This window comes from Bos mutus, chromosome 5, assembly GCF_027580195.1.
Source record: "Bos mutus isolate GX-2022 chromosome 5, NWIPB_WYAK_1.1, whole genome shotgun sequence".
NCBI classification, from domain to species: Eukaryota; Metazoa; Chordata; class Mammalia; order Artiodactyla; family Bovidae; genus Bos; species Bos mutus.
The window spans coordinates 41,351,129-41,374,459 of record NC_091621.1 but is presented as its reverse complement, the minus strand read 5'-3'; the positions used below and the strand labels follow the sequence as shown (position 1 = coordinate 41,374,459).

Here is a 23,331-nt window from a genome sequence, read left to right as displayed (position 1 = left end):
TGTACTTTCTTACTGCACAGGATCCTGTGGGAATTGAGTTCAGTGGGAATACCTAAGATTTGATCATCACAGTGAAGCTGACAGTGTAAGTATGATGTGGCTGAGGGGAGAAACCCCTCATTCTACACTGTCACATGGGTACCTGGAAGGATGCCTGGCACACAGAGAAACAGACAGCTCTAACAGAAGATAGCAACATGTACTGCTTATCTAGTGAGTGCTCTCAGTGATTCATACTTGTATATTTGGTTCTTTGAAAAAATCTGAAATGTTGGTATAGACAGCAGTGCTTTTATAAGAAAAAAAGTTAATAGCCTCTGATAGTGAATACTCACCCTTTTCCTGGGAAATAAAATCACATATACAAGGTAATTCTTGTAAATTACACATTTAAATGGAAAGAATTTTTATGCTATAATGATTAGATTATTTTTTAAAAAGTTAGGAGTAGCTATAGTTTAAAAGCCCTAAAAGGAAAGAAAGATAAATTTAACAGTGTTAAACACTTCTGAAAAAAAAATCGAGTTCTGTGCATTTCTTCTTCCATTTTCTGAAATACTACAAGAACATTTTTGTTGGCGGTGCCCCTCCTGAAACTTGAGTGATAAAGTTGCTGATATTTTAGGAATATTGGTCTGACTTAAATGGAAGAATAGAGAAGTACTAAATGAACAGTGTGAGAATGGATGATATAAATTTATTACAAAGTCATACATTTAGTGATTTGCTTTTGTTAAAAGAGGTATCAACTGTATCATCGTTGGGAATAGGTGAGGTATAAATCAATACAAACTTCCAAACAGCTGGATCCCTAGTTACAGAGGTTTGTTTAACTGGCATAGCGTTACATTTCATCTTACCATCAGTGCCTAAAGCATCCCGGTCTCTGACAGTTTTGAAAACCAGTAAGATTGGCTTGATCTCTATCATTCAACATTCTGTAGAAAGTTTGAAGCCCTCTCTATGACTTCTGTGGATTCCCTTAGAGGCTTGTATTTATTGTAATCTCTAGCTCTGGGGCCTACTTCTGTTGAATTCATTCAGTTTGTGGATTTTCACTTGTCTTGTGCTACCTTTTTTGCACTGTGGAATCTTAACCCCTTTTCTTGATTCACGTAACACTCAAAACCAAAGAACCCTAGTCATGAAAACAAGTTAAAACTGAAAGCTAGATACATCTTTTCTGGAAAGTAGTTTTAGGCACTCCCTTGCCTTTCATTTATTCCTTAGTTAGAATATAGTATTTACTAAGTACTATATACCATTTACTGATGGCAGTAAACAAGCATCTTGGCCTCATACAACTTACATTCTAGTTGTAGAAGAGACAAAACATGCTAGATGATAAGTACTTTGGAGAATGTAAAGCAGGGAAGGAGAGGGATTTCGTGTGTGTGTGTGTAAGACTGTTGAAATTACAGTTCATCAAAGACCTGAAAGAGGTGAGAGAGCAAGCCATGGGAATATTTGTGAGTAAGATGATTCTAGGTTGCCAAGTTTGTGAGGTGAGAAGATACTGGCATGTTTGAGAAAGAGCAAAGAGGCCAGTGGGGCTAGTTACAGAATTGACTGAGGAAGATGGTAAGTAGTAGGATAACGTGGTTATAGAAGCAGCAGAAGGCTAGATAAAGTAGGGGCTTGTAAGCCATTATAAAGACAGTGAAATGGAGCACCAGTGACAAGTGTTGAGAAGTGACATGATCTAGCTTGGGCTTTAAAATATTCATTTGGTGGGGAATTCCCTGGTGGTGCAATGGTTAGGATTTTCACTGCCGAGGGTCCAGGTTCAATCTCAGGTCAGGGAACTAAGATTGCGAGCTGCTGGAAGCTATGAGGCATAGACCTCCACTCCACCCCCCAAAATATTCATTTGGCTGCTGTGTTGAAAGTGGACTACAGGAAGTCAAAGGTAAGGACACAGTAATTAAGCTACCAGATAAAACTGGCTTGGACCAGGTTATAAGTGCTGAAGGTAACAAGAAGTACATATTTTGAAGTTGGAGCTGGTAGGATCTGCTGTATGGAGAAGGAAATGGCAACCCACTCCACTGTTCTTGCCTGGAGAATCCCAGGGACGGGGGAGCCTGGTGGGCTGCCCAGTGACTCTCTGCTGGGGTTGCACAGAGTCGAACACGACTGAAGTGACATCAGGATCTGCTGTAAGGTTCGAAGAGAAATCAAGGATGACTCCCAGTGTTTGGCCTGATAAGCTGGAAGGAAAATAGATGAAGATGACTATAGAAAGTACAGGATTTTAGCATTCATTTATCCCCCTCCCCCTCCAACACTCACTTCCTGTAGGACTAGCCCCCCAAACTCCAAAATTAAAAATGTCCTTCAATTCATCTTTCCTAACCTCTACGAACAGCCTCAGGTCTACTTTAACCTGTTCAGTAGCTAACAAAGTGTTCCTCGGATTAAAAACAGCCATCTACTTTGATAAAAAGCAGAAAGAATTTGCCAGTATCTTGACTGTTTAATAATCTCTACCTCTCCTCAACTTAGAAGTGGTTCTAAATAGCATTTTTTGTCTTCTCAAGCTTAGCAGGATTTCACAGCCCCCCCCCCCACACACCCCCCCCCCGCCCCCCCGCAACTAAGGCCTTCTCTAGACTCCCTAATTAAAGCCTTTGTTGCATCTCTACCTAGTCCCTAATGCCTCTTTACATTGTTCCCTATAGTAGTTTTAATTTTCCTTTTTGATATCACTGCATTTGGTTGAAGATTCCCGTGTTTTCTGTAATGTGACTGCCTCCCCGTTTTGAGTTATAGGATGTTTATAACAAATCTTGCTACATCTGAGGGTTGGAATGTTTGCTTATGTATGTAACACAGTTGCTATTTAATGGTTGTATTGCATCCACAATTCTAAACTACTCTAGAATGTGTACTCCAGAGGAGCAGAGTTATCATTCTCATTCTCTGAAAATGCCTTGTAGGATTGCCCTCATCTTTGGGAAAAGGCACCTGTAAGCCTTCCTTTCCCCATTTTGGTTTTAATCACTTCTTGTGCCTAAACTGCTGTTCTGGAGCTTTGTACATTCTCTACCATGCTCACCGGCTTATTGGTAGTGGAGAAATAGCTAACTTAAATGAAACTGACAGCAGATACGAGAGTTTGGGAAGGTTGGGATGCAAAAAAGATCAAGGGTTATGGAGAGCCACTCCAGTACTCTTGCTTGGAAAATCCCATGGGCGGAGGAGCCTGGTGGGCTGCAGTCCATGGGGTCGCTAAGAGTCAGACACGACTGAGTGACTTCACTTTCACCTTTCACTTTTCATGCATTGGAGAAGGAAATGGCAACCCACTCCGGTGTTCTTGCCTGGAGAATCCCAGGGATGGCTGAGCCTGGCGGGCTGCCGTCTATGGGGTCGCACAGAGTCGGACACTGACTGAAGAGACTTAGCAGCAGCAGCAGCAGCAGCAGCAGCAGCATGTCTACCAAAGTCCTGGTGAGATGAAATGCTTTTAACTAAAAAATCCTTAAAGGATTTTAAGATTGGGATTTATCTGCCATTCTATGTACCTGTGTTATTTAGCATGGAATTGTAGAATATTTTAGAGAAGCAAGGCCTCAACTAGAACTCATTTACTCAATTTTCTCAGAACTCAAATTTTCTGAGTCCAAAAAGTGAAAAAAAGTGAAAGTGACTCCCTCAGTCGTGTCAGACTCTTTGAGACCCCATGGTCTACAGCCTACCAGGCTCCTCTGTCCATGGAATTTTCCAGGCAAGAATACTGGAGTGGATTGCCATTCCTTCTCCAGGGGATCTTCCCGACCCAAGGATCCAACCCGGGCCTCCTGCATTGCTGGCAGATACTTTTACCATCTGAGCCATCTGGGAAGCCCTCTCAGTCCAATGCACTTCACTATAGAAGAGAGAAGAAAGGGATAAAGAATAAGTGTTAGTCACTCAGTCGTGTGCCACTCTTTGCTACCCCTCTCCGCCAGGCTCCTCTTGTCCATGGGATTCTCCAGGCAAGAATACTGAAGTGGCTTGGCTTTCCCTTCTCCAGAGGATCTTCCGGACCCAGGGATAGAATCCGGATATCCTGCACTTAAAGTGGATTCTCTACCGTCTGAGCCACTGGGGAAACTCAGAATAAGGGCTGGGTTCAAATTCACCTCCTCGCCCTATTTACTAGATATGGGCCCGTTCTGTTCATAGTTTCTACTTCTTAGGGTTCTGAAAATTAAAAGTTTGTATGTGTAATTTCCCAGGCTCAGTAAATACTTGAAAAAATGTTTCCATAAATGAACTGTTCACAAAAGAAAACAAAAGCCTTTTCCTGTATAGACAATGAGAGTCAAATGTACAGTGATTCTTTGGCCTCTACATGTTGATTTTGTTGTACCCACTGTGTAGGGGTGGTGAAATAGCTGCGGCCTAAGATCACACACACAGCGCCCCCAATCCGCCTGAACATCAGCCACGATCGGAAATGTAAAGAGCAGTCTCCACCGAGCAGGTCCCACAACCCACGCTCCCTCCGTCTCACTCTCTCCGGAGCTGAGTCGCTAACAGACACCTCTTCTAGCCACCCAGCCGCGCCTTTTCCCAGCGCCCCGCCCCCTGAGCTCGATAGGTAGCCAATGGTGACACAGAGTCGTAGGCTCAGTATCCAATCAGTGGCTGGGAGCCCGGAAAGGCATGGTTAGAGGTGGCTGGCGCTGCCAGAAAGCGAGTGGCGCGGCGCAGCGGCAGAGGTAAGATGGCTGCTGTGCTTGCTCTTCGCCTTTGGAGTTAGGCTGCTGCTTCGCCCCTTCTGTTTGTTCCGAGCTGCTACTCTGTCTCAATCAGCGTCAGGGTCGCTTTACTCCTCTAGGCTTCCAGGACCCAGATTCGCCGGTGCTCGGAGTCTTAGGGCAAAATGGCGCTTGCACGGGGCCTCCGAGGATGGGCAGGGCCCAGCCTTCAGCTTTGAGGCAGGCCGGGACAAAGGCGGCATGCGGGGAGGCGGAGGCCAGGGGTGGGGCGGGTGGCTCTGCGGCGTTGCGGCGGGGCGTTGGGCAGGAGCTGGCGCTTCCGCCTCTTGCGGCTTCTCCCTCGTGTGGCGACCGTGCGAGCCCTTGAGATACTTTCAACGTGGCTGTGGTCGGAGTTGGGGGAGGGCTTGGACAGAGAAGTTGAGATGAGGCAAATTCAGTAACATCTTGGTAGACCTGGGCGGAAGGGAGTTAAGGAGCGTGACTTCCGCCTGGCGTTTTAGAAGCCGCGTGCAGTCTGCCCGGTATTGTGGAGCTGGGGTTTTCGGGAGGGTAAGGGCTTTTTGATCTTTGTGCGACCCTGCAGGTTTTGGTATGAACAGGATTCGGATTCACGTCTTGCCGACCAATCGGGGGAGGATCACCCCAGTGCCCAGATCTCAGGAGCCCCTGTCTTGTTCGTTTACTCATCGTCCATGTTCGCAACCTCGTCTGGAGGGGCAGGAATTTTGCATTAAGCATATCCTTGAAGACAAGAATGCGCCTTTCAAGCAGTGTAGTTATATATCGACGAAGAACGGGAAAAGATGTCCCAGTGCTGCCCCAAAGCCTGAGAAGAAAGATGGGTATGTGTGTGTATATATATGTATAGAGAGAGAGAGAGAGACAGTTAGATACCTGTCGTATGTACTTGTAGTTTTTAAGTGAGAGGAAGATGTGGCAGGATGTGGCCTTGGAAACAGCCGCCAAGTTTTTTAGGCCACGTGTTTCTAAAATTGAAGTTATGGGTATATCCTTGGAAAATTTTTTTTAATGGTGAAAACGAGGAGACATCTCCTGGTTGGGCCATTTTATTATCTCTTTGGCTATTTTACCTTACCTGTAAAATAAAGATTGTTCTTAAGCCTAGGTTCCATGGCTCTTGAGGCTGTCCTTGAATCTTAGGTAATGCAAAATTGTATACATGTGTATTTTTCTAGGAAAAATTTTCATCATTTAAGCAAAGTATCCATGCAGAAATTGGCTAGATAATTCTGCATTGTGTCCCACATCTTACTACCTACAATGGATTGATTTTGAAGTGTTATAAAATGTAAAATTGCCTTCCAGAACCAATTTTGAGAGATGAAAGTGGATCAGTGTGGTTTGTTGCAAAATGATAACCAGCATTTTTATAGTTGGAATATTTCCTTAGATGGATAGATCACTAGGGTATGTTAACCTGCATTTCCCTTCAGTAATACCAAATGAGTTGACCTTGCCTGTTAAATTATTCTGCCTCACTAGCGTTTTTAATCTACAAATGAAGATAATAGTCATTTTAATTTCCTGAAAATGATCTAAAGATCACTGTCTATGGAAATCATTGAGCTCTTGTAAGAGGGAGCATGAGTATGAAACGTTAATATTTTGTCTCCTTAGGGCATCCTTCTGTGCTGAACACGCTCGTAGGAACGCCCTGGCACTTCATGCGCAAATGAAAAAGACCAGTCCAGGGCCTGTGGGTGAAACACTCTTGTGCCAGCTGAGCTCATACGCTAAGACAGAGCTGGGGTCTCAGACTCCAGAAAGTAGCCGCAGTGAAGCCAGCCGAATTCTGGGTAAGAATCTTCTCTCTCATAATGAAAAAACAGGAAGAAAGTTAACAAAGAACTTTGGTTTATCTTAGTGCCTTGAACATATGTGGCACTTGAAAGTACAATATTATTATTAATTCATTGCCAGTTTGGGAGAATTCAGGACTGCTGCTGTTCACCAGTCTTGTTGGTTTTAAGTAGTGTGTGCTTAGGTTTACTTTCCTGAGTTAATGACTCTTTCAGTGATGTTTTTATACTTAACTTTGTTAGGTAAGATAATTTCAGGAAACAGAATAATTTTGAGTTGACCTTTCTGTCCTTTTGAGGCTATGGTTAACTCATTTGTGACTCAGAAAGTATATTTCTTAAGCCATTTTTATTTGCTGGTGCTTCTGTATTAAGCATTTTTAATTATAAGATTTGGATTGGTGTGTTAAGTAATCTAGTTTTGTGTGGTGGAGTTACAGAGGTGGGAAGTCTTAATGGCTGCTCTCCCTTCCTTGCCTCAGATGAAGACAGCTGGAGTGATGGGGACCAGGAACCCATTACTGTGGATCAGACATGGAGAGGTGACCCTGACAGTGAAGCTGATAGCATAGACAGTGATCAAGAAGATCCCCTAAAGTAAGTTGTAACTCCACATAGGGCTTTAAAATATTTTAGAAGGTAGTATGTGGAATGTAGTACTGCATGCTGTTAATAGGTTAATAAGCTAGGAGGGTTGAAGATAGCTTAGCTGTTTGTGAGCAGTAATAGCTTCTGTATTTAAAAGTGTCATTGTTCATCACCATCTTGCCTCAGAGTAGGATTCGATTCTTTTTTTAGAAGTCTTGTAATTTGGGAAAATTTTTGGACATCAAATTCTACATGTGAGAAAGTGCAGGGGGTAAATAGATTTCTTGGACATAGGAGTTGAGAGGTGGGTGGAGATCAGAGAAGAGAAAAGTGGTGAGAATTTGCTCTTGACTTAAACCTCAGGAATAAAAAACTAATTATATTTGAATAACAACTTTTCCCCCTCAAAGTTCTGATTAATTTATATTTTATTTAACTTTATATGTTTAAGAAAAATTAAAAGGTGTTTAAGAGCTTCCTTTGGTTTCATGCCTAAGAAAGAGAAACTGATTAGAAACCCAGGAGTAATCGTCCTAATTATATCTTACTAAGGTTCTGCTCTTTACTTAACCCACGATCGCTTTGGAGTTATGGAACATTGCCACTCAAAAGTCTAATGTTGCTGTGTCTCATAGTTTGGGTTTAGTTTTTGTTTTTTCCTAACTTCTATCTCTTGATACTTCCCACTGACAGTTTAGGTGGAATAACTCTTAAATAGTGGGAGGGGTAATACATTTCTAGACTTGACTGTGTTTGACAAATTCTAAGAATAGCATCTTCTTCATTCCTTGGATTCTGAAGTTTATAAGAAGTCATTTAGGGTTCTATTTTCTGAGTAGAGTAGTTTCATTATTTTAAGTAATCTGAATATAGAGAGCTATTCAGGAACTACGTGTTTGGAAAGTCCATGTAAGTAGTTTGAGAAGAAATGCTTGTTTCTAGCAGGATATTTTCACAGTAGAAACTTTATACTAAGCCATAGATAGATAGATAGATATAGATATTATATATAGGTATATATATATAGATGTAGATATAGATATAGATTTAATTTATATAGTTATATTACATTGTGCATCTGGAAATGCCATACTTGATTGAGGTGTACATGCTGTAGGATCACAAAGTGATTGTCTTTGGTGTGGTAAACACTCAGTTTGTAAGGTCCAGAAACTTTATTTTCTCTCTACTAATCTAGAGTGGGTCAATCTTCACTGATCCACGTTTATGCTAACCTGACTTACATACAAGAGATTTGGTGGTTTAGTCGCTAAATCATGTCCAATTCTTGTGACCCCGTGGACTGTAGCCTGCCAAGTTCCTCTGTCCATGGAATTCTCCAGGCACGAATACTGGAGTGGGTTGCCATTTCCTTCTCCAGGGGATCTTCCCAACCCAGGAATTCTTCCCAGGATTCTTAACCCAGGATTTGAACCTGGATCTCCTGCATTGCAGCCAGATTCTTTACCGACTGAGCTAGGAAGGAAGCCCTTAAAGGAGATTGTTACGTGAAACAAAATACCAGTTAATTTTATGAGAAATATAAGTGTTAAAAGGGTTAGATGTCAGTTTCCCCTGAAAGGAACATTCAAGGGGAAAAAACAATTTAACACGATATAAAAAGTGATTCCCTTTTTTGAAATTGGTCTAATATTAAACCTAGACTTACATTTGTGCATATCAGAGCAAGAGTTAGTACATGATTTTTTAAATTAAAACTAGCTGTGAATATTTGTGGCTCCATCTTTAAATAAATGACTCATTTGTCACATGAACTAGGCATTTACCTTAGTTAGGATGCTCATCTGCCTCCCCAAATGATTTGTTGTAAATTCTAATTGTAGTCCCCAGTTAAGTCCTCTTCTGACAGGGTACAATGAAATTAATTTCATTTTAACAAATGATGTTAGGTTAAGGCCTCAGTATTTTAGGGATACAGGCATTAATGCAGACATGCCCCATTTTCCTGAATATGAATAACCTCATCACCTTGTTTAAACATTAGATATTTTTGAAATTTTCACATTTTCTGAGTCTTAGATTTTGCCATTTTTATAATTTCAGAGTACTTTGTAGTTGTAATTTTCTAATGCACAGGTATTATCTCCTGTTTATATTTAAGAAAAGTTTTTGGCAGAGATTATTTGCTCTCAGTCCTAAAGTTAATAGTTTTATTCTGTGTATTTCAGTGATTTAAGAGTTAAATTTTAAAGAGCACATATTTTTTGGATTTAAAATTAGTATATAGTTCCTGTATATTTTGCCTTTTAAATAATAGAAATAATTTTTACTAGGTCAAAATACAAGAGTATCAAGTCAGGGTATATATCTAACTTTTTTTTTTTTCCCCCTAGAATAAGGGTTTTTTTTATAAAGTTTTGTTAATTCATAGTTGGTGGCAAAGCTTAATAAAGTTGATGTGGATCTAGATCTTTGGCAATTAAGGGTTTCTCCAGGGTACTATATTTTGAGAATATTGTGAAGAGAATGAACTGAGGACATTGACTAGCCATTGGGATCAGTGTTTTGAGGGCTGGTATAAACTCCAAAATATAAGTGTAGCTTATTTTTATTTATTTATTTTTGGCTATGCTTTGTGGCTTATGGGATCTTAGTTGCCTGAACAGGGATTGAATCCAGGCCTTTCAGCAGTGAGAGCGTAGAATCCTAACTACTGGACCACCAATTAAAAGTGCACTTTTAAATTAGAAGTTGTAATTGTTTGTGATCTTTTGTACTTTAATTAAAATATATTGAGATACATGCTCTTAACACTGTAATTTACTGGTAGGTGATTTTTTCTGTATTAAATTATTAAAGGGAACAAGACTGTAGATTAATAAAAGTTTTGAGTGTTCTGTTGCAAATAACTAGGGAGCGTAATGAAACGTTTTTCCTTCTCCACATTTTGAGATCATACATTAGTATCCATTCTTGGGTATTTTGTTTTTTTATTACAATAGTAAAATGCTGTGAAAACATTCTTATTTAGTAAGGTGATTATCTCAGCACTGACTGCTTGTTGAATAGCAACCCTAAGTCTAACCTTTACTCTTTGCTCCTTTTAAGCTTGGGTCTTATTGTTGTGCCTTCTTATCCTTTTTGAATCATCTTACTCTAGACATGCTGGTGTCTACACGGCAGAAGAAGTGGCCCTGATTATGCGTGAGAAGCTTATTCGTTTGCAATCTTTGTACATTGATCAGTTTAAACGACTTCAGCATCTGCTCAAAGAGAAGAAGCGACGTTACTTACACAATCGCAAAGTGGAACATGAAGCTCTAGGCAAGTTTTATGCCAGTTCCGACAACCTGTCATGGGTTTAATCAACATGTGAATTCGGTAGTTAGACTTATTTCTTTTTTGTTACCTGGACTGGAGAAGGATTTGCTTTTGAAACTGTTTGAAGATGCATCCTTGGTTGCTTGGCAAATAACATCTTGACTGTTTTGACTTTCCAGGTAGTAGTCTCCTGACTGGCCCAGAGGGACTTCTGGCCAAAGAACGAGAAAACTTAAAGCGTCTAAAATGTCTTCGTCGGTACCGTCAGCGCTATGGAGTGGAAGCCTTACTACACAGGCAGCTGAAGGAGCGCAGAATGCTGGCCACAGATGGTGCTGCCCAACAGGTAATTTGTGTATATACCTTTAAGATGTATACATTTGCTTTTACAGAGTTATGGTGAACACTGCTGTACAGTTTTGGTTCTAAAATCTCACTTACTAGGCTTACAGGGCTTCTCTGATGGCTCAGATAGTAAAGAATCTGCTTGCAACATGGAAGACCTGGGTTTGATCCCTGGTTTGGGAAGATTTCCTGGAAAAGGAAATAGCTACGCACTCCAGTATTATTGCCTGGAGAATCCATGGACAGAGGAGCCCGGTGGGCTACAGTCTATGGGGTTGCAAAGGGTTGGATGTGACTGAACGATTAACTCTCACTTGCAAAATTTTTGTTCTGAAATCTAACTTACTGGACATGGGGTATATTGAGCATTTACCTGGGAGTCCAGAGACATGAGTTTTAGTTCCCTTCTGATTAATTCTGTGCCTGCTCTGATAAATGAACCTCTCTGTACTCTTATTTTCATCTGCATATTGAAGGATTGCTATAGATTTCTAAGTTATTTGGTTCACAAATCTTCATTTCAGAAATAGGCACAGAACACTTAACAGTTTGTGACTCTTGTTTTAGAAAGCAGAGAAATAAGAACAATGAATGTCAGTAAGTTTGATGAACCAAGTTAAGTGATCATTTTTAAACTTGTTTAAAACGATTTTTAAATAAAACATCAGAGTAATTCCATTTTTCTCATATTTTTTGAGGCTCAGCATAAGACTACAATTTAAGATAAGTAAAAGATGGGTAGTTTGAAAAACTCTAGGCCTGTGTATCACACTTTTGTAATATGGAGGAGTTGTATTTCAAATTATGGTTGGCTCGATATTTGCACATGAGGTTTAAGTTTTTTTTCCTTTTGCATAGCATCGGTGAATAAATTGTTAAACGATAGATAATTTATTTTGACTAACATGTTTTCTCATTTTAGGCCCATACCACTCGTTCCAGTCAGAGATGCTTGGCCTTTGTGGATGATGTTCGTTGTTCCAATCAGTCTCTTCCAATGACCAGACACTGCCTTACCCGTATCTTTTTTGCTCTGTTTTTAGTTTGCTAGCTAATCTGAAGACTAGTGGGGATCTGTGATAGTTTAGTTAATTGAAGGTCTTTGTATTCTTTTGGCCCTGAATCAAGGCCAGCAGTTTGCTGAAGCTGTTGGTTTCAAACAGGAGCCTAAAGAAGTCTCTTTCTATGGTCTGTTGGCCATTTCAGATCTTGGAAATGTAATGGTCAATTCATTAGAAAGAAACATCTCAAGTCATTGGTGATAGGGGCTAATACTTATTTGTAGTTGATTAATACTAGGATTCCAAAATTTAGAGATCCCTGGTTTAACTTTTTCATTAAAAATATAATAATGTTAAGTCCAGTTACTATAAAAGAAAATTGTTGTGTATCCAAAAACAGTGGGATGATTCTGAACTGTGAGCTGTCTTTGAATATTATCCTTTTGTGTGGTCAGGGCCATGACTTATATATTTTAGTTTTCATTCAAATAGGAAACTTACATTTGTAATTCGGTTGTAAAATTTTTTGAGTTGTGTATTAGATTGTGAAAGTGCATCTACATTATGAACATTGAGAAAAGTCACTTTCATAGTTAATGCACTTTTAAAATATAATCTTTATTATATGAAAGGCATAAATCTTGCTGGATTTCATTTGCCTGGCAAAATACACAAATATTTGGAAAGTAAAATGTATTTTCTTTGGTAAGAAGGGAAGGAAAACTTTCTTTTTTGAAAGGAAAACTGACTTTTTTTCTATTCTGTTTATTAAATACTTTACAAGTTTATTAATTATTGTAACAAATGTTTGATAAAGGATTTTGTCCTTGATATCATTAAAAACTAAAGATAAATACTGAAAACATAATTGGGCAAAGGCTATCTACGGACAGATTAAAAGAAGTGGCTGATAGTTGAAAAGTATTCATCTTCACTATAAATAAATAAGAAAACAAGGAAGTTTTTTTAATTATGCATTTTGTTTTTCTTTTTGGCTGTACTGCCACAGACTGTGAGATCTTAGTTCCCTGACCAGCGATTGAACCCAAGTCCTGGCGGTGAAAGTGCTGAGTCCTAACCACTGGACCACCTGGGAATCCCCTAATCTAGAAATTTGATACTTATCTATGTATGAAATATAATTAGTAAGTTTCAAAAGTTTCTGAGGAAATAGTGAAATGGGCCCTTCTAAACATTGCCAGTGAGACTGTAAAGTGGTATAGGCTTTTTAGAAAGCAGTTTGACAATATTCATATATTTTTTTTTTCTTTTTTAATGTTCATGTTCTTTGATGTCATCTTTGGGAATTTAAGAAGATATCAAATACGGATCACTATTTTTACATAAAATTCTTCGAACTAGAGACAGCCTTAACATTTTCAGGGATGGAAAATAGGAAAATTTTGATAAAATGTAATATGGAATATGTTCAGGAATTAAACATATTTAAAGTTTATGAATGACAAGAAAATGATAGTGACAAAAATAGAATATGGAATTCAGTAGAGTATGGTTTTAACTACATGGAACTAATACTGGGAGGGAATATAACAGAAATGTGACTATTATTGGATGGTGGGGTTATGAATGTCCTTTTTCCCTCTGCCTTGTACTTTAAGGTTTTCTTCAGTGGCCTTGAATTACTTTATAAGGCAAAAAACCCAACTTATGGATATTAAAGAGTATTCTAGATTTTTTCTTACTGCACTATTCTCAGTTTGTTAGAATTTTAATATTTTAAAAAAGCAAAGTTGAACATAAAATGTATTTGAAAAGAGAAGGGAAGTTATTATTTTTCTCTTTTATGCTCTTTTCCTTTCCACTCCATGGTTGCCTAAGTCACTTACCCTTCCTTAAGTCCTTATCCCAGAGAAAGATGCGACTGCCATTGGTGACCTGTTAACTCTTTACTCTGGTCTAATGGAGAGAGCCCTGGACTGAAAGTGAAGGACCCAGTCTCTAGTTGTAGGTCAACCATTCCCTTCTTTTGTCTGTTGTCCCCATCTGAAAGGAAAGGGGTGGAGGAGGGGGGTAAAAGGGTTTCCAGGGATACTGTGATAGTAAATAAGAGGCTTGTGAAAGTCCTTTGAATTACATGAAAAAGGTTCTAATTAAAACATTTAATGGATTAACATTTAAGATTTTGATAATTTAAACAAGATTGGGCTTCTTAAGCACACAGAGATTGCAGTTTGTTAACTTGAGCATTGGTTTTCATTTCAATAGTTATTTGTTTACAGTAAGCTGTATACTGTACCTTGAGAGCAGTTGTTCTCAGCAGGGGCCATTGCCCCCCATTTGGCAATGTGTGGAGATATCTTTGTCCGTCATAGCTCTGGTGGGGGTGCTGCTGACATCTAGTGGGCAGAGGCTGGGAATGCTGCTAATAAACATTCCACAGCACACAGATAGCCGTAATGCTGATGCTGGTAGTGGCAGTGCTGTGTAACTCTGTTTTAGAGAGTTTGGCAAGTTCTAAGAATGGATTAAAAAAAGTAACTTTCTTCAAGAGGTTTTATTTGGCTTAAAAATTATAATGTACATTGGATTTTTTACCTGTAAAAACTTAACCTTAAAATTTGGAGGATTAAAAATTACCCATACTTGCATAATCAGTTTATAGAAAATTGGGTACAATCAATTTATAGAAAATTGTACTTTCTGGTTTTAAAAATGAGCCCAAATTTGAAATGACAATTGTCTATTAATTTAGGGAAAACAACTGTGTAGTTAGGATATCAGGAAATGCTAAAACTTGAGGAAAATGTATTTTGTAGACTGACTTCTGAAATTTTGCTATCTAATCATGATTTCAATGTTCGTTCATCCTACAGCGCTTCTTTGCCAATTTGGAAATATAGCCCCTTTCTGTTTCTACCCATAATAGAAGTTGTTAGGGCTCCTGGAGTGTTCTTGGAGCACTTCTTTCCATGGGTCCTGATTAAAGCAAAGTATTTCCTGTTAGAGTATGATAGCTAATTACATTGCTAGAGCTTCTGTTTTCCCCAGTACCCTGCTTCTTTTAAACAAATTTATGTAATAAACATTTTGGAAACAAAGTTCAAAATGTGTTTTTAAAAAAATAAAAACAACTTTCTGCCTATCTGCTTAACAGCAGAAACAACGTTGTATCTTTTGACTCTTGGAAGGAGTCTTGCAGAGATAGGGGCCTCTGCAAGCTATTTGCTTTTGCTGTGACATGTTTCTTCTGGATAGGTAGGGATTTCTAGGATCATTACTGTTGACACTTAGCACTATGTTTTTAAATGTTTCATGTTTGACCCTCATGGAGAGAATGAGATTAGTGTCTATTCTAAAGTATAGATCCTGAAATGAAGGTTGGGGACTAGTTTTACACTACTGGTAGAGCTAGAATTACTCTAGTAAATGAAAATTTGAGAAATAACTTTAAAAATTGTTACCTGCATTTGATTCTGTATCAAATGTAACTAATAATCTTATGTAGTCCAGACCTTGAATTTTACATGGCAGACAACTTTTTTATGCCTCGGACAGATCCATTTTATTTCCCTTGACCATTTTTCTACAGATATTTGTCAGGACACGAATCAGGTTCTCTTCAAATGCTGCCAGGGGTCTGAAGAGGTACCCTGCAACAAACCAGTTCCTGTAAGCCTTTCTGAGGATCCTTGCTGCCCACTGCATTTCCAGTTACCTCCTCAGATGTATAAGCCCGAGCAGGTACTGTCTGTGCCAGACGATCTGGAAGCCGGCCCCATGGATCTGTACTTGAGTGCTGCCGAGCTTCAGCCCACTGAGAGTTTACCTCTGGAGTTCAGTGATGTAAGTTAGAGAAGCTCTGCTCTGGTTGGCCCTTGAGGCAAGGCCTTGTTTATTAATGGTGAGACTAGGTTAGTCATTTGTGGTTTAAAAAAGAAAAAAACTGATAAATTTTTTGAAATGATATGTATGGTCGTATTTGTATGTTAACACATTCGTTTAGAGACAGTTTAAATTTACAGAAGTTTTTCTGAGGGCATGATAAGGGAAATTATAAACTAAAAGAAGTTGGAGGAAAGTCTCTGTGATTGGATTTACGTAGCTGGGAAATTTGGTGCCCATTCACAAGGTAATTCACTAGAATCTTAACAATACAAATGATTTCCAATATCTACTCAGCAGTGCAAAGTGTTTTGATTGTGTATTCAGGGTTATCATTTTTAGATTAATGTGTCCCCCCCAAAAAACAGCCCTAAACTTAGCTCTGCCTACTGTTTTTCATTTTTGATAGTTATTAAAGATTCTTTTGTGAACAGACTTGGATATCATTGACCTCTCTAAATTTTACTGTGACAACCTTCTAAGTATATACACTTCATTGCCTTTTTCAGCCTGCTTCTCGCTCTTAAACACATCTCTCATTGTATTTGCTTCCCTAATTAGCACTACCCTACTATGTCATTCACTTTAGGGATCAGTTGATGTTCCCTCTCTCTTTTTAGCACTTGGCTTAATCTTTAGCTTTCTAATAAAGGTTTTCATTATTTATTATGAAATCTTCTGAATTTAATATGTCTTGTATATAACCATAGCATATTTAAAGTGACAAATCTAAATAGAAAATTTAGTAAAGTTTGCAGTATTGTTTGTGTAGGGGTAGAAGCAGGATTTGGATGGCCTACAGTATTGCTCACTAAAAAGATAAATCAGGAAAGGCTAATATCTTAAAAAGTGGTACTGATTCAGTAAGCTGATTCCAAGGAATTCCCTAGAGGTCCAGTGGTTCGGACTGGGTGCTTTCACTGCTGTGGCCTGGGTTCATTCCCTGGTTGGGGAGCTAAGTTCGCACAAGCCAAGTGGTGTGGCCCAAAAAGAAGAGTGAACTGAATAAATTTCCTTACCCTCTTTTTTGATTGTATACTGTCTTTAGGCTTAGTATGTTAATGTTTGTCACTTTATGATAATAAAATTATACTTTTGGTTATAATCTTGATTATGATTGCTTTTTAAAACATTTCTTTCTGGACTTCCCTGGTAGTTCAGTGGTTTGCACGCCCCACTTCCACTGCAGGGGCATTGGTTTGATCCCTGATGGGGAAACTACAATCTGGCAAGGTGCATGGCACAACTAAAAAAATTAAAAATAATTAAAAAATTTTTTTCTTTCAAACAGATTCATAGGATATGAGAATCTTAGAGATTATATACTCCAGTGCTTTGTAAAGTTTTCCAGTGAGATTGTGTTGAAGAGAGTAAATGAATAGATAGCCCTAGATTGATGGGCAAATTTTTGTCCACTTTCTTCATTTTTACATGTGAAGAAAACCCAAGAAAACCCAAAGAGGTACTATCTTTCCTTTTTTTTTTAAACTTAGTAACGTGAACAGATTTATCTGTTTTAAAAACAACCTGATCAAGTACTACATTGCCAGATTCCCTTCACATAGTAATGTATATATGTAGAAGTTAACACGTGTTTTATTTAGATGTACTAGATTATTGTTAATTTTTATTTCATGTGATTGTTAATTTCTAGAGCCATTTCTGTTTTGTCCCTTTTGTTTCCCCTTTCACTTGTTTTTGTCATTAATTTTAAAGAGTGTTCTCAAACTTTTGATGATTTAGATCTGAGAAAATATGACTCTTTGTTGAAGATTGTATTCTTGTCTTCAGAGAATAATGACACAAAATGTTAGTGATTATGAGATGCGAAAGAATGTACGAGAAGTAACTTTATTTTTGAGAATCTAATGGGTTTTTAAGAGGGACCTATGTTGTTAGAGGCTTAAAAGTGATAATTAACTATTTGTACTTGATCATCTATTATGTCTGTATTAATGTACTTTAGATGAACCACATTGGTCATTTAAAAAGTAGTTTTATTCTTTGGAGGTAGAAATTCTCCAGAAAATGTTGAAACACATTCAAATTCAGTTTTATAAAAGAATTTTTGTCCTCCCATAAATTCTGAATATCCTAGTCTTGCTGGAAAAAAATAGTTTCTAATTTAATACCTTAATCCTATTACTTTGAGCTTGCTCTCTTTTTGTGTTGGTTTGTTTTTTGAGTTCCGTTTTTGACATCAGAACAAAATGTGGATTCTATCCTATGTTCTGGTATGTCTCTACATATTCCTCTTATGTTAGGCATTTCTGCTGATCCTTTCTTCCTCTTATTTTAGGTTCCTGTTCCCAATTTTAATTCTCATAACAGACAACACTCAATATGTGAAGAAAGCGCTTTTAGTATCTATTTTTCTTTGAAAACTTTCTATGCCATTGTCATTTCGAGACTTTGAAACGTTTTGCCACATTACTTACATGGGTTCTTTTAAGTTTCACCTTAGTTAATTATGCAGTTGACTCTTGAACAACATGGGCTTGAGCTTGTGTGGGTTCACTTACTACGCAGATTTTTTTTTCCAGTGAATACTTTTTACAGTCTCCATGATCTGCAGTTGATTGAATCTGAGGGTACAGAACCATGGACACAAGGCTGCCTTGAAGTTATGCCCTGATTTCTGACTGGACACTGTTGCCCCTAGCCACTGCATTGTGCAAGGATCAAGTGCATGATAATTGTGCATACTAAAAGAATTGGATAGAACAGTTCACAGTCTTTTTTTTTTCCCCTTCTGTCTGCAGCATGCAAGATCTTAGTTCCTTGAAACCAGTGCAGGGATCAAACCGGCACCCCCTATAGTGGAAGCATGAAGTCTTAACCACTGGGGTGCCAGGGAGTCCCAATAGTTAATAGTCTTAACGGTATGAGAACACTGGTTTCTGTGTACAGAAGTTTCTAACACATCTGAAATAGATGTTAGGTAGCCAGCTATATCCTTTTCCTTATGTTTCTGCTTAGATTGAGCAGCTTTTTAAGTCTAGCACATTCTTTATTAGTTCAATTCAGTCACTCAGTCGTGTCCGACTCTGCAACCATGGATGGCAGCATGCCAGGCTTCCCTGTCCATCACCAACTCCCGGAGCTTACTCAAACCCATGTCCATTGAGTCAATGATGTCATCCAACCATTTCATCCTCTGTCGTCCCCTTTTCCTCTCGCCTTCATGAAGTCTTTCCCAGCTTCAGGGTCTTTTCAGATGAGTCAGTTCTTAACATCAGATGGCCAAAGTATTGGAATTTCAGCTTTAGCATCAGTCCTTCCAATGAATATTCAGGACTGATTTCCTTTAGGATGGACTGGTTGGATCTCCTTGCTGTCCAAGGGACTCTCAAGAGTCTTCTCCAACACCACAGTTCAAAAGCATCAATTCCTCAGCGCTCAGCTTTCTTTATAGTCCAACTCACATCCATACATGACTACCGGAAAAATCATAGCTTTGACTCGACGGACCTTTGTTGGCAAAGTAATGTCTCTGCTTTTTAATATGCTGTTTAGGTTGTTCATAACTTTTCTTCCAAGGGGCAAGTGTCTTTTAATTTCATGGCTGCAGTCACCATCTGCAGTGATTTTGGAGCCACCAAAAATAAAGTTTCTCACTTCTCTACTGGAGAAGGAAATGGCAACCCACTCCAGTATTCTTGCCTGGAGAATCCTGTGGACAGAGGAGCCTGGCAGGTCACAGTTCATGGGGTCTCAAAGAGTCGGACACAACTGAGCAACAAAACACCCACCCACACACACAGTTTCCATTGTTTCCCCATCTATTTGCCATGAAGTGATGGGACCAGATGCCATAATCTTAAGTTTTCTGAATGTTGAGTTTTAAGCCAACTTTTTTACTCTGTTTACTTTCATCAAGAGGCTCTTTAGTTCTTCGCTTTCTGCCGTGAGGGTGGTGTCATCTGCGTATCTTAGGTTATTGATATTTCTCCCAGTGATCTTGATTCCAGCTTGTGCTTCATCCAGTCCAGCATTTCGCATGATGTACTTTGCATATAAGTTATATAAGCAGGGTGACAGTATACAGCCTTGACGTACTCCTTTCCCAATTTGGAACCAGTCTGTTGTTCCACGTCCAGTTCTAACTTGCTTCCTGACCTGCATACAGATTTCTCAGAAGGCAGATCAGGTGCTCTGGTATTCCCATCTCTCAAAGAATTTTCCAGTTTGTTGTGATCCACACAGTCACAGGCTTGAAAGTTATATTCCTTCCTTTACCTTAAGGATATGATTCTTTGTTTTGGTGATCAAAACCAAGGGAAAATATTTCGAATTCTTAAGACTTATTTTTAAAGCATAGAACTTCGCTTTTCTCAAGAAGCTGAATTACTGGAGACATGGATCCTCTGTAAAGTGCCTTGAACACAGGACAGTTTAAACCCTTGGATAGTTTTCACTCTTGGGAGGCAGAGTTTGGCAGTAATGCTTAGAAAGCAGAGGCATGAAAGTGAGTTTGACACATTGTCTGAGCTTTTATAGTGCTTTAGGCCCTGAATCAAGACCAGTGGTTTGCTGTAGCTATTGGTTTCAGACAGGAGCCGAGAGCATTGTCTTCCTATGGTCTGTTGGCTTCAGCCCTCCAGTGGGAATAGCCAGTTCAATTGGAAGAAACATAGTCTGTAGAATATAATGTCATGTGTGTGTATTTTAAAGGGCAGTTGGATTATGTTAGGTTTAAAAATCAGGAACTTATTCTCTGTAGGCATAATGACTTAACCAGAATATTTCCTGGCCATTCAGAAGGACTTGGAGTTTCTTTGTCTTCCTTCTTTCTTCCCTATACCTCTTCCTGTTTTACTCACTGGCTGGCTTTGGGGCTGTTAGAATATTTATCAAGTGGTCTCATATTGTCCAATCTATTAAGGCAGTATTTCATTTTAGTTTATAATTATGCTGCTCTCCATTTTAGATGCATCACTCATGAACTTAGAGGTCGCCTACAGCTAGTCTTAGAAGTATATGCCTGTTCTGGGGAGGGAGGGGTGCGGCACAGGTCTAGTTCCCCAACCAGAGGTTGAACCTCCACCCTTGGCAGTGAAACAAAGCATGGAGTCCTAACCACTGGACTGCCTGGGAATTCCCAGTATATGCTTCTTTAAAATATTTTTTATTGTGGTAAGATATTTATAATGTAAGAGTTGCCATTTTAAAACATACTATTCAGTGGTATTAAGTACATTTAAACTATATTACAACCATCACCACAGTCAATTTCCATTGAACTTTCCACAGAACTTTTCTCAGTGCAGACAGAGACTGTATCCTTTAAACTGTAACTCCCACGTCTCTGTCTCTAGCTCTTGGTAGCTACTATTCTACTTTCTGTCCCTGAATTTTCCTGTTTAAAAAATACTCTTAAAGCTACTATAGTGGTCTGCACTTTATATTTGGCAGCAAGAATCAGTACTTTTCCATCTTGTCCCATTTGTTGCACGCACATGTGTTTTTGTTTAAAGGTAGACAAGGGGTGAGGGAATGATGGGAGAACTGCTGTGAGAGTTGCTAAAAGTGGGCAAACTTTAGCTTGTTGGTTCACTTGGTGTTGCTGATAGGTTTTTTTCTTCTCTTCTCTTAGGATTTGGATGTTGTGGGTGACGGTATGCAGTGCCCTCCTTCACCCTTGCTTTTTGATCCTTCACTAACCCTTGAAGATCATCCGGTCAAAGAAATTGCCGAAGGCCCAGTGGATATTTTGGCAAGTGAAGAATAATTTCAGCCAGGCAGAGAGCTCCATGCTGGCTCTGGCTGGCATGTACTCCCCGGGGTTGAGGTTGTCATCACTGTCTGTATAGGTGCCCGTGGTTGGAGTTTTCCAGCTGGGCCTTAGAACATTTACTAGCCCCTGATCCCCATATCTGGGAGAGCAGGACATAAGTTTATTTGGTTAACTAGGAAAGGTTGAGGCAAGGAATGTAGGTTGATTTAAGGGAGAATTCAGTATTGGAATTGTTTTCATCATAAAGTTAAGCACAAGCAGTGTGATTTGGTTTCTTTGAGCTTTGTCTGGGACACTCATGGCCCTGACTGAAGACCTGCAGTTACACTATAGCTGCTGGTTTCAAACAGAGGCCCAGAGCACTGTCTTCCTGTGTGATCTGTCGGTTGTTCTGTAACCTCAGCAGGGAATGGCTGTTTCATTTGGAAGAAACAACCCACAGCTTTCCTTTGCATTGGAAAGCCTCGGGAATGCTACCAGTAATGATTTGCGACTCCAGGGGTCAGGAATAGTCAAGTATGGGGAAGAGCAACTACATAGCTACTTTATATCTGCTGTCTTGTTCTGGTTGCTTACTGTACATGGGCTTTATGTAAGTCAGATTCATGCTGCAGGCCACAACGAATGAGTTTGTAACCAAACTGACTTTGTTTTAACAGGGCCAGATGCAGATGGCTGGAGATGGGTGCAGATCACAGGGACCTCGAAATTCTGAGAAAACCCCTGCACCATTGCCTCAGAGTGGAATAGCTACTGCAAATGGGAAGCTGGAACCCACTTCTGTTAGTTGATAGCTTGTTCTGGGAACCAGTTGACTTTGGAGGATTTGTATTTCCCATTCTTTAAATAAGTATTTCTGACCCATCTCTCACTATAAAGGACAGTCCAGACTACCTTGTTTTTCTTTTGGGTTATCGAGTGCTCTAGTCAAACAAATGTTGGGGGCAGGGACCAATAGTGTCTACAAGCTGTGGATGTCTTCCCACTCCATGCAGGGGGGAGAGGTAGGTGATTCCCATCAGAGCTGCTGGGATTGAGAGTCCTGGAGACTGTGCCTAAGGGAAGAGAGGTTTTTGTAATGCTGTTTCCCAAGTCTTGGGATGTTGAGGGACCCAGTGGTTGGTTATCTCTGTCTAGCAGCCTATATTTTAGCCTTTCCTCACCTCCCATCCTTATTGGGTACTCTGAAGCTCCTCCTCAGTGAACTCTGACCCATAGTCTTTGAAAAAATAGCCCACAGGATTGGGCCTTCCTAAACAATCCATCTTGCTTCTAACCTATGTAAATTTCTGTAGTGGCTATCTTATGTAAGATAAAATAAAAAATTATTGTACATAGTTTCTATTAAATGTTAAAGTGTTATGAAAATATAAAACAATGAGTTGAATGCATGTTTTGTGTTTGAGAGTGTGGTGTCTATATGTTGGGGGGTGGATTGGGAGCTGTCTGATGAGAAAGGGAAAACAAGACAGATACACTTAAAAGATTTAAAAACCTGTAATAAGTAAATGGAAAGGGCTCCCTTACTAAAACCTACTTGCCTAGTTATGGTATTTCTGCATATTCCTCCCAAATGTGTTTTTCACCTCTGTGCTCCTTCCTCCCACTCAAATTTTTTTCTCACAATTAATGGCTGATTGTTGTCTCAAAATCCTCTAAGGCTAGGATTATGTGTGTGTATTTGTGTGATCTCCAGCGTTCTCTAAGGCTAGGAGTGTGTGTGTGTGTGTGTGTGTGTGTGTGTGTGTGTGTGTGTGTAAAAAGCTGGGAGTGTGTGATCTCACCATAATGTAATATGACAAGGAGGCCAAAAAGTTACCCTTTGTGAAAACGGAATAGAGAAAAGTTATATAGTTACATTATCACCTTGGCTTTAGTTTATTTCTTGGGAATGGTTAGGAAGTGACTCAGAAGACATGTCAGATGAATCCTGAGATCACCTTTAATAGGGCTTGCTGTATACTCCAGTTATTTGTTCCCACTGCTTTCTTGTCTAGTACTTT

The 23,331-nt window shown here is 39.3% G+C and overlaps 1 protein-coding gene and 3 non-coding genes across 8 annotated transcripts; all 4 read left to right on the top strand.

Moving 5' to 3' along the window:
• The first annotated feature begins 4,613 nt into the window (after positions 1-4,613).
• KANSL2 (KAT8 regulatory NSL complex subunit 2) lies at positions 4,614-22,666 on the top strand. Of its 5 annotated transcripts, none has more exons than XM_070370695.1 (10): positions 4,614-4,709; positions 5,296-5,554; positions 6,351-6,529; positions 7,015-7,129; positions 10,242-10,409; positions 10,586-10,748; positions 11,670-11,766; positions 15,299-15,450; positions 21,188-21,307; positions 21,988-22,666. In XM_070370695.1, the coding sequence occupies exons 2-10, from the start codon at positions 5,304-5,306 to the stop codon at positions 22,117-22,119; spliced, it is 1,377 nt and encodes a 458-aa protein (XP_070226796.1). In that variant the 5' UTR covers positions 4,614-4,709; positions 5,296-5,303; the 3' UTR covers positions 22,120-22,666. The 5 variants fall into 5 exon arrangements, with proteins under 5 accessions (XP_070226796.1, XP_005896429.1, XP_070226795.1 ...); XM_005896367.3 differs by having other exon boundaries at positions 4,615-4,709; positions 10,242-10,405; positions 10,582-10,748; XM_070370694.1 differs by having other exon boundaries at positions 4,615-4,709; positions 15,299-15,552.
• Positions 11,860-11,995, top strand: LOC138988044 (small nucleolar RNA SNORA2/SNORA34 family). The gene has a single exon (XR_011464388.1). It is a non-coding gene; the product is annotated as a small nucleolar RNA SNORA2/SNORA34 family (small nucleolar RNA).
• Positions 20,097-20,228, top strand: LOC138988045 (small nucleolar RNA SNORA2/SNORA34 family). Its single transcript, XR_011464389.1, has one exon. It is a non-coding gene; the product is annotated as a small nucleolar RNA SNORA2/SNORA34 family (small nucleolar RNA).
• On the top strand, positions 21,627-21,765 carry LOC138988046 (small nucleolar RNA SNORA2/SNORA34 family). Its single transcript, XR_011464390.1, has one exon. It is a non-coding gene; the product is annotated as a small nucleolar RNA SNORA2/SNORA34 family (small nucleolar RNA).
• Positions 22,667-23,331: the final 665 nt, after the last annotated feature.